The 12,993-nt window shown below is 51.8% G+C and overlaps 1 protein-coding gene across 4 annotated transcripts in view; it reads right to left on the reverse strand.

Moving 5' to 3' along the window:
* Positions 1-632: 632 nt before the first annotated feature.
* The window catches only part of LOC140396073 (apoptosis-associated speck-like protein containing a CARD), a 61,182-nt gene continuing 48,821 nt past the window's right edge, over positions 633-12,993 (reverse strand). For 3 of the 4 annotated variants that reach the window (XM_072484173.1, XM_072484174.1, XM_072484175.1), the window contains 2 exons: positions 11,021-11,059; positions 633-1,046 (listed from right to left, as the gene is read on the reverse strand). In XM_072484173.1, coding sequence (XP_072340274.1) covers positions 787-1,046; positions 11,021-11,059 — 299 coding nt within the window. In that variant the 3' untranslated portion in view covers positions 633-786. The remainder of the gene's footprint in view (positions 1,047-11,020; positions 11,060-12,993) is intronic. The other variant, XM_072484176.1, reaches the window with a different exon arrangement.

Below are 12,993 nucleotides of genomic sequence, written 5' to 3' on the forward strand. Positions count from 1 at the left end.
GGTGTCACAGTGTATTAGCTACACTGTCCTTTCCCCCTCTGGGACCGGGTGTCACAGTGTGTTAGATACACTGTCCTTTCTCCCTCTGGGACCGGGTGTCACAGTGTGTTAGATACACTGTCCTTTCCCCCTCTGGGACCGGGTGTCACAGTGTGTTAGATACACTGTCCTTTCCTCCTCTGGGTCAGTGTCACAGTGTGTTAGATACACTGTCCTTTCCCCCTCTGGGTCAGTGTCACAGTGTGTTAGATACACTGTCCTTTCCCCCTCTGGGACAGTGTCACAGTGTGTTAGATACACTGTCCTTTCCCCCTCTGGGACCGGGTGTCACAGTGTGTTAGTTACACTGTCCTTTCCTCCTCTGGGACTGGGTGTCACAGTGTGTTAGATACACTGTCCTTTCCCCCTCTGGGACCGGGTGTCACAGTGTGTTAGATACACTGTCCTTTCCCCCTCTGGGACCGGGTGTCACAGTGTGTTAGATACACTGTCCTTTCCCCCTCTGGGACCGGGTGTCACAGTGTGTTAGATACACTGTCCTTTCCTCCTCTGGGACTGGGTGTCACAGTGTGTTAGATACACTGCCCTTTCACCTATTGATCGCTCTTTGGACTTTACAATCAATGCGACAGTTGTCAGTACAAAATTATCTTTTATTAATTAAAAGCAGGTTCTGAACAAATGACTTGACAATATTTGCAAAGTCTTGGTCTGGGGGGCGATGGGCATGGCTGTGGCGGGGTGGGGGCAGTTTTGATTGGTTGGGGTCAGGGTTGAAAGGTGTCCTCATTCGTTGGTGAGGCTTTGCGTGAAAAATGGGTCCGCTTCCACCATGGCCTCCCAGAGCTGGCTCTTGCCGTTGGGCCCTTGGCCTCGAATGATGTTGAGGAGCGAACGATTCTTCTCCTGTTTGGTTTTATTGGCTCGAATGGTGTCGTAGTGCTCGCAGGTCAAGACCCCGTCGCCTAGGAGCCTGTCCAGGACACAGTCAATGGAGCTGAAGCCCTGAATGATGCGGGAGAAGTGCTGGTCCACTAGGTGGCAACCTGGAGTCCTCAGATAGAGAGAGAGAGAGGGAGAGGGAGGGAGAGTGAGGAGGGGAAAGAGAGGGAGGAAGGGAGGGAGAGTGAGGGGGAGAGAGAGTGAGGGGGAGAGAGAGTGAGGCAGAGAGAAAGAGTGAGGTGGGGAGAGAGTGAGGAGAGGAAAGAGGGAGAGAGTGAGGGGGAGAGAGAGTGAGGTGGAGAGAGAGTGAGGGGGAGAGAGAGTGAGGCAGAGAGAAAGAGTGAGGTGGGGAGAGAGTGAGGAGAGGAAAGAGGGAGAGAGTGAGGGGGAGAGAGAGTGAGGTGGAGAGAGAGTGAGGGGGAGAGAGAGAGAGGCAGAGAGAGAGAGTGAGGTGGGGAGAGAGTAAGGAGAGGAAAGAGGGAGAGAGTGAGGGGGAGAGAGAGTGAGGGGGAGAGAGAGTGAGGCAGAGAGAGAGAGTGAGGTGGAGAGAGAGTGAGGAGAGGAAAGAGGGAGAGAGTGAGGGGGAGAGAGAGTGAGGTGGAGAGAGAGTGAGGATAGGAAAGAGGGAGAGAGTGAGGGGGAGAGAGAGTGAGGGGGAGAGAGAGTGAGGGGGAGAGAGAGTGAGGTGGAGAGAGAGTGAGGAGAGGAAAGAGGGAGAGAGTGAGGGGGAGAGAGAGTGAGGGGGAGAGAGAGTGAGGCAGAGAGAAAAAGTGAGGTGGGGAGAGAGTGAGGAGAGGAAAGAGGGAGAGAGTGAGGGGGAGAGAGAGTGAGGTGGAGAGAGAGTGAGGGGGAGAGAGAGAGAGGCAGAGAGAGAGAGGTGAAGTGGGGAGAGAGTAAGGAGAGGAAAGAGGGAGAGAGTGAGGGGGAGAGAGAGTGAGGGGGAGAGAGAGTGAGGCAGAGAGAGAGAGTGAGGTGGAGAGAGAGTGAGGAGAGGAAAGAGGGAGAGAGTGAGGGGGAGAGAGAGTGAGGTGGAGAGAGAGTGAGGAGAGGAAAGAGGGAGAGAGTGAGGGGAAGAGAGAGTGAGGGGGAGAGAGAGTGAGGGGGAGAGAGAGTGAGGTGGAGAGAGAGTGAGGAGAGGAAAGAGGGAGAGAGTGAGGGGGAGAGAGAGTGAGGGGGAGAGAGAGTGAGGTGGAGAGAGAATGAGGAGAGGAAAGAGGGAGAGAGTGAGGGGGAGAGAGAGTGAGGGGGAGAGAGAGTGAGGAGAGGAAAGAGGGAGAGAGTGAGGGGGAGAGAGAGTGAGGGGGAGAGAGAGCGAGGAGAGGAAAGAGTGAGAGGGAGGAAGGGAGGGAGAGAGGGAGAGAGTGAGGGGGAGAGAGAGTCAGGAGGAAAGATGGAGAGTGAGAGGGAGAGTGGGAAGAGAGTGAGGGGAAGAGAGCAGGGGAGAGAGAAAGTGAGGGGGAGGGAGAGTGAGCAGGAGAGAGAGTGAGGAGAGGAAAGAGGGAGAGTGTGAGGGGGAGAGAGAGTGAGGAGTGGAAAGAGGGAGAGTGAGATGGAGGAAGGGAGAGAGAGAGGGAGAGTGAGGGGGAGAGAGAGTGAGGGGGGGAGAGAGAGTGAGGGGGAGAGAGAGCGAGGGAGTGGGAGAGAGAGGGGGAGGGAGAGAGAGAGGGAGGGACAGTTAGGTGGGGAGAGAGTTGAGTGAGAGTGAGGGGGAGGGAGAGAGAGGGGGAGGGAGGGGGAGAGGCAGGAAAAGCGAGGGAGGGAAAGAGAGAGAGGGAGAGTGAGGGGGAGAGAGAGTGAGGGGGTAATGGAGCAAGAGAGAGGGAGAATGAGGGGGAGGGACGGAGAGTGAGGGGGATATTGAGGAGGGAAAGAGGGAGAGGGAGAGTGATCACCGGTTAGCTGTGAATTAGTCATCCCTATCCCACACCCATGTTAACTCCGCTCCTGAACATACTGAGGTTTGTGATCTTCCGTACGCCCTCTTCCCCTGTCTCTGCCGACAAACGCAAGCTTTTTTCTGGTCAAAGGCACAGAAAGTGGACACTTCCCCGGGTTTGGTGAGGGGTGGGGGAGGTGGGTGGGTAACGAGAGGGTAGGTGGTGAGGGGAATGGACCAGCGAATGGCTGTCACCTGTTTTGTTTTGGTGGAAAAGGGCGGGCCTGCAAAGGCCGGACTCCTGGCGTGTGATTACGTGAAACTTCCCGCTCGTGTGAATGAGCAACGTTGATAATCCGAAAATTGGCATTGAGTTTGGGTTCTTCGCACCTCACCCTGGGATGTTCCTGTCCCAGTGTTGCTTGCCCCGTTCTCCGGAATGAGCAGTGCACCCTCGCCTCGCTCACTCCCACTCTGACATTCCCCCTGGATTCGGAAGACACAGTCTTCGTGCCTCTTGTGGGCTCCTCTCTGCTTTCATTCCCGCCTTACAGTCTATACACCGACAGATATGTTCAACAACCTGGGTCCATGGCCTGGCTCGTCCGCCTGGATGAGGCCCAGTGGGTAGCCTCCCTGCCCCTGAGCCTGGCGCTCCAATCCCACTCGAGGATCGTGCGGCCGAGGAAGGCGAATGCCACCTTGCGGGCTGAGAAAAGGGTGCGGACCGACTTGTGAATCCAGTGCGGGCAGGTGGTGAGAATGGAATAGGAAGATCCCAAATACAATCCCCATAGAACATAGAACAGGACAGCACAGTACAGGCCCTTCAGCCCACGATGTTGTGCCGACCATTTATCCTAATCTAAGATCAGCCTAACCTACACCCCTTCAATTTACTGCTGTCCATGTGCCTGTCCAAGAGTCGCTTAAATGTCCCTAATGGCTCTGACTCCACCATCTCCGCTGGCAGTGCTTTCCACACACCCACCACTCTCTGTGTAAAGAACCTCTGACATCTCCCCTATACCTTCCTCCAATCACCTTCAAATTCTGTCCCCTTGTGACAGCCATTTCCTCCCTGGGGAAAAGTCTCTGGCTCTCCACTCTATCCATGGCTCTCATCACCTTGTACACCTCTATCAAGTCACCTCTCTGCCTTCTTCGCTCCCGTGAGAAAAGCACGAGCTCCCTCAACCTTTCTTCGTAAGACGTGCCCTCCAGTCCAGGCAGCATCCTGGTAAATCTCCTCTGCACCCTCTCCAAAGCATCCACGTCCTTCCTATAATGAGGCGACCAGAGCTGGACACAATATTCCAAGTGTGGTCTAACTAGGGTTTTATAAAGCTGCAGCAAAACCTCGCGGCTCTTAAACTCAATCCCCCTGTTAATGACAGCTAACACACCATACACCTTATTAACAACCCTATCAACCTGGATGGCAACTTTGAGGGACCTATGTACGTGGACCCCAAGATCCCTCTGTCCCTCCACACTTCCAAGAATCCTGCCTTTAACCCTGGATTCAGTGTTCAAATTCGACCTACCAAAGTGAATCACTTCACATTTATCCATCTGCCACTTCTCAGCCCAGCTCTGCATCCTGTCAATGTCCTGTTGTAACCTGCAACAGCACGCAACACTACCGACAACTCCACCAACCTTTGTGTCATCGGCAATCTTACTAACCCACCCTTCCACTTCCTCATCCAAGTCATTTATAAAACACACAAAGTGCAGAGGTCCCATCTTGCAATTACCAGCGAGGCTCACTGACACCTGCTCGCAGATTCCTGCACTCACTGACAGAAGGAGCACGTGGACGCATTGCGGCCTTTTGTTCAACCAGCCAAAAACCGCTGGCAGCCATTCCCTGGTTCATTCCTCCCACCCCCTGAGGGCAATATCCGAGACTGGTATACAGATACAACACATGGGCATTGGTGAGACCATATCTTGAATACTGGGTGGCATTTTGGTCTCCTTATTGAAGGAAGGAACGATAGCCAAACTTGCCAACAACACTAAAATAGGCGGGATAGTAGGTTGCGATGAGGAAATAAGTGAAGTGGATATGGATAAGCGGGATGAGTGGGCCAAAATGTGGCAGGCGGAGTTTAACGTGGAATAAAGTGTGAGGTTGTCCACTTTGGTCGGAGGGATAAAAAAGCAATTTATTATCGAAAAGAGAGAAACTCTAAAATGCTTTGGTGTAGAGGGAGCTGGGCGTCCTTGTGCATGAATCTCAGAAAAGTAGCATGCAGGCACAGCAGGTAGTGAGGAAGGCAAATGGAACTTTAGCATTTCCAGGTAAAGGATAGGGTAGACTTCTCAGTGATAGGCAGCATGGTTTTGTGGAGGGAAGGTCATGCTTTACAAACCTAATAGAATTCTTTGAGGAAGTGACAAAGTTAATTGATGAGGGAAGGGCTGTAGATGTCATATACATGGACTTCAGTAAGGCGTTTGATAAAGATCCCCAAGGCAGGTTGATGGAAAAAGTGAAGTCGGATGGGGTTCAGCGTGTACTAGCTAGATGGATAAAGAACTGACTGGACAACAGGAGACAGAGAGTAGTGGTGGAAGGGAGTGTCTCAAAATGGAGAAAGGTGACTAGTGGTGTTCCACAGGGATCCGTGGTCGGACCACTGTTGTTTGTGATATACAGAAATGATCTGGACGAAGGTATAGGTGGTCTGATTAGCAAGTTTGCAGATGATACTAAGATTGGTGGAGTTGCAGATAGCGAGGAGGACTGTCAGAGAATACAGCAAAATATAAATAGATTGGAGAGTTGGGCAGAGAAATGGCAGATGGAGTTCAATCCAGGCAAATGCGAGGTGATGCATTTTGGAAGATCTAATTCAAGAGCGGACTATATGATCAATGGAAGAGTCCTGGGGAAAATTAATGTACAGAGAGATCTGGGAGTTCAGGTCCATTGTACCCTGAAGGTGGCAACGCAGGTCGATAGAGTGGTCAAGAAGGCATACAGCATGCTTGCCTTCGTCGGACGGATTTTTGAGTACAAGAGTCGGCAGGTCATGTTACAGTTGTAAAGGACTTTGGTTAGGCCACATTTGGAATACCGCGTGCAGTTCTGGTCGCCACATTACCAGAAGGATGTGGATGCTTTAGAGAGGGTGCAAAGGAGGTTCACCAGGATGTTGCCTGGTATGGAGGGTGCTAGCTATGAAGAAAGGTTGAGTAGATGAGGATTGTTTTCGTTGGAAAGATGGAGGTTGAGGGGGGACTTGATTGAGGTCGACAAAATTATGAGAGGTATGGACAGGGTGGATAGCAACAAGCTTTTTCCAAGAGTAGGGGTGTCAATTACAAGGGGTCACGATTTCAAGGTGAGAGGGGGAAAGTTTAAGGGAGATGTGCGTGGAAAGTTGTTTACGCAGAGGGTGGTGGGTGCCTGGAACGCATTGCCAGTGGAGGTGGTAGAGGCGGGCACGATAGCATCATTTAAGATGCATCTAGACAGACATATGAACGGGCGGGGAATAGAGGGAAGTAGACCCTTGGAAAATAGGCGACAGGTTTAGATAAAGGATCTGGATCGGCGCAGGCTGGGAGGGCCGAAGGGCCTGTTCCTGTGCTGTAATTTTCTTTGTTCTTTGTTCTTTGTTGTTGGTATAAAGGTGAGGAAGTGTTCAACTGTACAAGGCATTGGTGATAACGCAGCTGGAGTACTGGGCACAGTTTTGGTCCCTTTATTTGAGGAAAGATGTAGTGGCATTGGAGGCAGATCAGAGGAGGTTCACCAGACTGATTCCAGAGATGGGGGGTTTGTCGTATGTGGAGACATTGAACAATTTCGGCCTGTACTCTCTAGAGTTTAGAAGAATGAGGGGAAATCTTATTGAGGTATGTAAGATGATAAAAGGTATGGGATAAAGTAGACATGGGGCAGACGCTTCCTCTTGTGGGACATTCTGAAACGTGAGGTCGTAGTCTCAGGATAGGAGGTAGCAAATTTAAGACAGAGATGGGGAGGAACTACTTCTCCCAAAGGGTTGCGATTCTGTGGAATTCGCTACCCCAGAGCGTGTGGATGCTGGGACAGTGAGTGCATTTAAGGAGGAGTTAGAGTTTTAATGATTAATGGGTTGAAGGGTTATGGGGAACAAGCAGGACGACACGGTCATGGGCGTAGAAGGTGGCCATCTTGGATGGGCCCGGTATAGGGTGAAATCAAAGGGGGCAGAATCGGTAGAGGAGGGTGGCGGACACAGTAGAGGGAAAATGGAGGTGCAAGCCTCCGGTAAGGCTTATAACATGGAACGTGGGGGGCTCAACGAGCCGGTGAAGTTATCTCGGGTCTTTGAGCACCTAAGGAGTCTGAAGGTGGGGGCGGTCTTTCTGCAGAGGTCGCACCTCCGCGTGAGGGACGAGGTTAGGCTGAGGAAGAACAAAGAGCAAAGAAAATTACAGCACAGGAACAGTCCCTTCGGCCCTCCCAGCCTGCGCCGATCCAGATCCTTTATCTAAACGTGTCACCTATTTTCCAAGGATCTACTTACCTCTATTCCCCGCCCGTTCATGTATCTGTCCTGATGCATCTTAAATGTTGCTATCGTGCCCGCCTCTACCACCTCCGCTGGCAATGCGTTCCAGGCACCCACCACCCTCTGCGTAAGAAACTTTCCACGCACATCTCCCTTAAATTCGCCCTCTCACCTTGAAATCGTGACCACTTGTAATTGACACCCCCACTCTTGGAAAAAGCTTGTTGCTAACCACTCTGTCCATACCTCTCATAATTTTGTAGACCTCAATCAGGTGTCCCCTCAACCTCCGTCTTTCCAATGAAAACAATCCTAATCTACTCAACCTTTCTTCATAGCTAGCACCCTCCATACCAGGCAACATCCTGGTGAACCTCCTCTGCACCCTCCCGAAAGCATCCACATCCTTCTGGTAATGTGGCGACCAGAACTGCACGCAGTATTCCAAATGTGGCCTAACCAAAGCCTTATACAACTGTAACATGATCTGCCGACTCTTGTACTCAATACCCCGTCCGATGAAGGCAAGCATGCTGTCTGCCTTCTTGACCACTCTATCGACCTGCGTTGCCACCTTCAGGGTACAATGGACCTGAACTCCCAGATCTCTCTGCACATCAATTTTCCCCAGGACTCTTCCATTGACCGTATAGTCCGCTCTTGAATTAGATCTTCCAAAATGCATCACCTCGCATTTGCCTGGATTGAACTCCATCTGTCATTTCTCTGTCCAACTCTCCAATCTATCCATATTTTGCTATATTCTCTGACAGTCCTCCTCGCTATCTGCAACTCCACCAATCTTAGTATCATCTGCAAACTTGCTAATCAGACCACCTATACCTTCGTCCAGATCATTTCTGTATATCACAAACAACAATCCGAGCACAGATCCCTGTGGAACACCACTAGTCACCCTTCTCCATTTTGAGACACTCCCTTCCACCACTACTCTGTCTCCTGTTGCCCAGCCAGTTCTTTATCCATCTAGCTAGTACATCCTGAACCCCACACGACTTCACTTTTTCCATCAACCTGCCATGGGAAACTTTATCAAACGCCTTACTGAAGTCCATGTATATGACATCTACAGCCCTTCCCTCATCAATTAACTTTGTCACTTCCTCAAAGAATTCTATTAGGTTTTTAAGACATGACCTTCCCTGCACAAAACCATGCTGCCTATCACTGATCAGTCTATTTTCTTCCAAATGTGAATAGATCCTATCCCTCAGTATCACCTCCAACAGTTTGCCTACCATTGGCGTCAAGCTCACAGGTCTATAATTCCCTGGATTATCCCTGCTACCCTTCTTAAACAAAGGGACAACATTAGTAATTCTCCAGTCCTCCGGAACCTCACCCATGCTCAAGGATGCTGTAAAGATATCTGTTAAGGCCCTCCTATTTCGTCCCTCGCTTCCCTCAGTAACCTGGGATGAATCTCATCCGGACCTGGGGACTTGTCCACCTTAATGTCTTTTAGAATACCCAAAACCTCCCCCTTCCTTATGCCGACTTGACCTAGAGTATTTAAACATCCATCCCTAGCCTCAACATCCATCATGTCCCTCTGCTTGGTGAATACCGATGCAAAGTACTCATTAAGAATCTCACCCATTTCTTCTGACTCCGCGCATAAATTCCCTCTTTTGTCTTTGAGTGGGCCAATCCTTTCTCTAGTTACCCTCTTGCTCCTTATATACGAATAAAAGGCTTTGGGATTTTCCTTAACCCTGTTAGCCAAAGATATTTCATGACCCCTTTTAGCCCTCTTTATTGCGCGTTTGAGATTTGTCCTACTTTCCCGATATTCCTCCAAAGCTTCATCAGTTTTAAGTCGCCTAGATCTTATGTATGCTTCCTTTTTCATCTTAGCTAGTCTCACAATTCCACCCGTCATCCATGGTTCCCTAATCTTGCCATTTCTATCCCTCATTTTCACAGGGACATGCCTGTCCTGCACTCTAATCAAACTTTCCTCAAAACACTCCGACATTTCAAATGTGGATTTACCCTGAAACAGCTGCTCCCAATCCACATTCCCCAGCTCCTGCCGAATTTTGTTATACTTGGCCTTTCCCCAGTATAGCACTCTTCCTTTAGGACCACTCTCGTCTTTGTCCATGAGTATTCTAAAACTTACGGAATAGTGATTGCTATTCCCAAAGTAATCACCGACTGAAACTTCAACCACCTGGCCGGGATCATGCCCCAATACCAGGTCCAGTATGGCCCCTTCCCGAGTTGGACTATTTACATACTGCTCTAAAAAGCTCTCCTGGATGCTCTTTACAAATTCTGCTCCATCTACGCCTCCAAGACTACATGAGTCCCATTCAATGTTGGGGAAGTTAAAATCTCCCAGCACGACCACCCTATTGCTCCTACATTTTTCTATAATCTGTCTACATATTTGTACCTCTACTTCACGCTCGCTTTTGGGAGGCCTGTAGTAAAGTCCCAACAATGTTACTGCACCCTTCCTATTTCTTAGCTCTACCCATATTGCCTCAGTGCTCGAATCCCCCATCGTGCCCTCCTTAATCACAGCTGTGATATCATCGCTGACCAGTAATGCAACTCATCCACCCCTTATATCTCCCTCTCTATCCGTCCTGAAGCATCTGTACCCTGGGATATTTAGTTGCCAGTCTTGCCCTTCCCTCAACCAAGTCTCAGTAATACCAATAACAGCATATTCCCAGGTACTAATCCAAGCCCTAAATTCATCTGCCTCACCTGCTACACTTCTCGCATTGAAACAAATGCACCTCAGACCACCTGTCCCTTTGCGTTCATCATCTCTTCCCTGTCTACTCTTAGTCACAATGAGTTTATTATCTAGTGCCTTACTGGCTTTAGTTGCTGCCTCTTTACTGACCTCTAACTTCTTAATCTTGTTCCCATCCCCCTGCCACATTAGTTTAAAACCTCCCCAACAGTGTCAGCAAAAGCACCCCCTTGGACATTGGTAGGGATGGGTCAGGTGTTTCACTCGGGGTTCGACTCGAAGCCGTGAGGGGGGGGTAGCGAGTAGGCCTGGAGTAGAAAGATGGGTTTGTGATTGTGAAGGACATGAGGGACCCAGGAGGGAGATATGTTATGGTGAGCAGGGTGCAGGAGGGGACGCCGTTGAATGTATATGCACCGGATTGGGACGACGTGGGGTTCGTGAGAGGATTGCTGGGAGCGATCCCGGACTTGGATTGTGTGCTGGAGCCGAGGGTGGATAGGTCGAGCCCGAGGTCAATGGGAAGGTTGCGGATGGCGAAGGGGCTGGGAGGGTTTGAGGGGCTGAATGGCCTCCTCCTGCTCCCATTTGCCTGCGTTCCTCGTTCCTGTAGAGAGTCGATCTGCAGGCTCTGGAGTTGGACAATGTTTTGCCGATAACTGTGGCTTATCCGAGGACTGCTGCCTCCCCCTCAGTCAGAGTGTTAACCCGATCTCTCTGCACACGTTCGGTGTTCTTACAGATCGGCACGATTGGACCTTCGGCTACGTGAGCCTTCCCCCGGTGACGCTCTCCCCCCGACATGCGACTGAGCTCTACATGTGTTCCATAGTGCACGTGTGTTGTCATAGCAACTCGGACTCCATCGGGGGCCCACGGACAGCTCCTCCCCTACCTAGGCCCCGTTACTATCACACATTGAAATTCTGACTTGCCCCTCCCCTCGATACTCACCCTCCGTCGCGCCCCCACCTCGAGCTGGAGCCGGGGAAACTGTGATGAGAAAGGGAGAGGGTCAGTTTGTCCGGATACTTTATCAGGACAGAGATCGTACAGAGTGCAGGTCACCACATCACCCCATCCCCACCACACACACTGGGACCTCACATTCCCACAGAGCGTCCGAATGTGTCACTCCCCCAGCTCGCCCCTCATTCCAGTGTAACAGGCTCGAGAGGGGCTGAATGGGCCTCCTCCTGTTCCTGTGTAACAGGCTCGAGAGGGGCTGAATGGGCCTCCACCTGTTCCTGTGTAATAGACTCGAGAGGGGCTGAATGGGCCTCCTCCTTTTCCAGTGTAACAGGCTCGAGAGGGGCTGAATGGGCCTCCTCCTGTTCCTGTGTAACAGGCTCGAGAAGGGGCTGAATGGGCCTCCTCCTGTTCCTGTGTAACAGGCTCGAGAAAGGGCTGAATGGGCCTCCTCCTGTTCCTGTGTAACAGGCTTGAAAAAGGGCTGAATGGGCCTCCTCCTGTTCCAGTGTGACAGGCTCGAGAGGGGCTGAATGGGCCTCATCCTGTTCCAGTGTAACAGGCTTGAGAGGGGCTGAATTGGCCTCCTCCTGTTCCTGTGTAACAGGTTTGAGAAGGGGCTGAATGGGCCTCCTCCTGTTCCAGTGTAACAGGCTCGAGAAGGGGCTAAATAGGCCTCCTCTTGTTCCAGTGTAACAGGCTCGAGAGGGGCTGAATGGGCCTCCGCCTGTTCCAGTGTGACAGGCTCGAGAAGGGGCTGAATGGGCCTCCTCCTGCTCCTGCGTAACAGGCTCGAGAGGGGCTGAATGGGCCTCCTCCTGTTCCTGTGTAACAGGCTCGAGAGGGGCTGAATGGGCCTCCTCCTGTATAACAGGCTCGAGAGGGGCTGAATGGGCCTCCTCCTGTTCCCGTGTAACAGGCTCGAGAGGGGCTGAGTGGGTCTCCTCCTGTACCTGTGTAACAGGCTTGAGAGGGGCTGAATGGGCCTCCTCCTGTTCCAGTGTAACAGGCTCGAGAAGGGTCTGAATGGGCCTCCTCCTGTTCCAGTGTAACAGGCTCGAGAAAGGGCTGAATGGGCCTCCTCCTGTTCCTGTGTAACAGGCTCGAGAAAGGGCTGAATGGGCCTCCTCCTGTTCCTGTGTAACAGGCTCGAGAGGGGCTGAATGGGCCTCCTCCTGTTCCTGTGTAACAGGCTCGAGAGGGGCTGAATGGGCCTCCTCCTGTTCCAGTGTAACAGGCTCGAGAGGGGCTGAATGGGCCTCCTCCTGTTCCAGTGTGACAGGCTCGAGAGGGGCTTAATGGGCCTCCTCCTGTTCCAGTGTAACAGGCTTGAGAGGGGCTGAATTGGCCTCCTCCTGTTCCTGGGTAACAGGTTTGAGAAGGGGCTGAATGGGCCTCCTCCTGTTCCAGTGTAACAGGCTCGAGAAGGGGCTAAATAGGCCTCCTCTTGTTCCAGTGTAACAGGCTCGAGAGGGGCTGAATGGGCCTCCACCTGTTCCAGTGTAACAGGCTCGAGAAGGGGCTGAATGGGCCTCCTCCTGTTCCTGCGTAACAGGCTCGAGAGGGGCTGAATGGGCCTCCTCCTGTTCCTGTGTAACAGGCTCGAGAGGGGCTGAATGGGCCTCCTCCTGTATAACAGGCTCGAGAGGGGCTGAATGGGCCTCCTCCTGTTCCCGTGTAACAGGCTCGAGAGGGGCTGAGTGGGTCTCCTCCTGTACCTGTGTAACAGGCTTGAGAGGGGCTGAATGGGCCTCCTCCTGTTCCTGTGTAACAGGCTTGAGAAGGGTCTGAATGGGCCTCCTCCTGTTCCTGTGTAACAGGCTCGAGAGGGGCTGAATAGGCCTCCTCTTGTTCCAGTGTAACAGGCTCGAGAGGGGCTGAATGGGCCTCCTCCTGTTCCAGTGTAACAGGCTCGAGAAGGGTCTGAATGGGCCTCCTCCTGTTCCAGTGTAACAGGC

The sequence above is a fragment of the Scyliorhinus torazame genome, chromosome 19 (genome assembly GCF_047496885.1).
Source record: "Scyliorhinus torazame isolate Kashiwa2021f chromosome 19, sScyTor2.1, whole genome shotgun sequence".
NCBI lineage: Eukaryota > Metazoa > Chordata > Chondrichthyes > Carcharhiniformes > Scyliorhinidae > Scyliorhinus > Scyliorhinus torazame.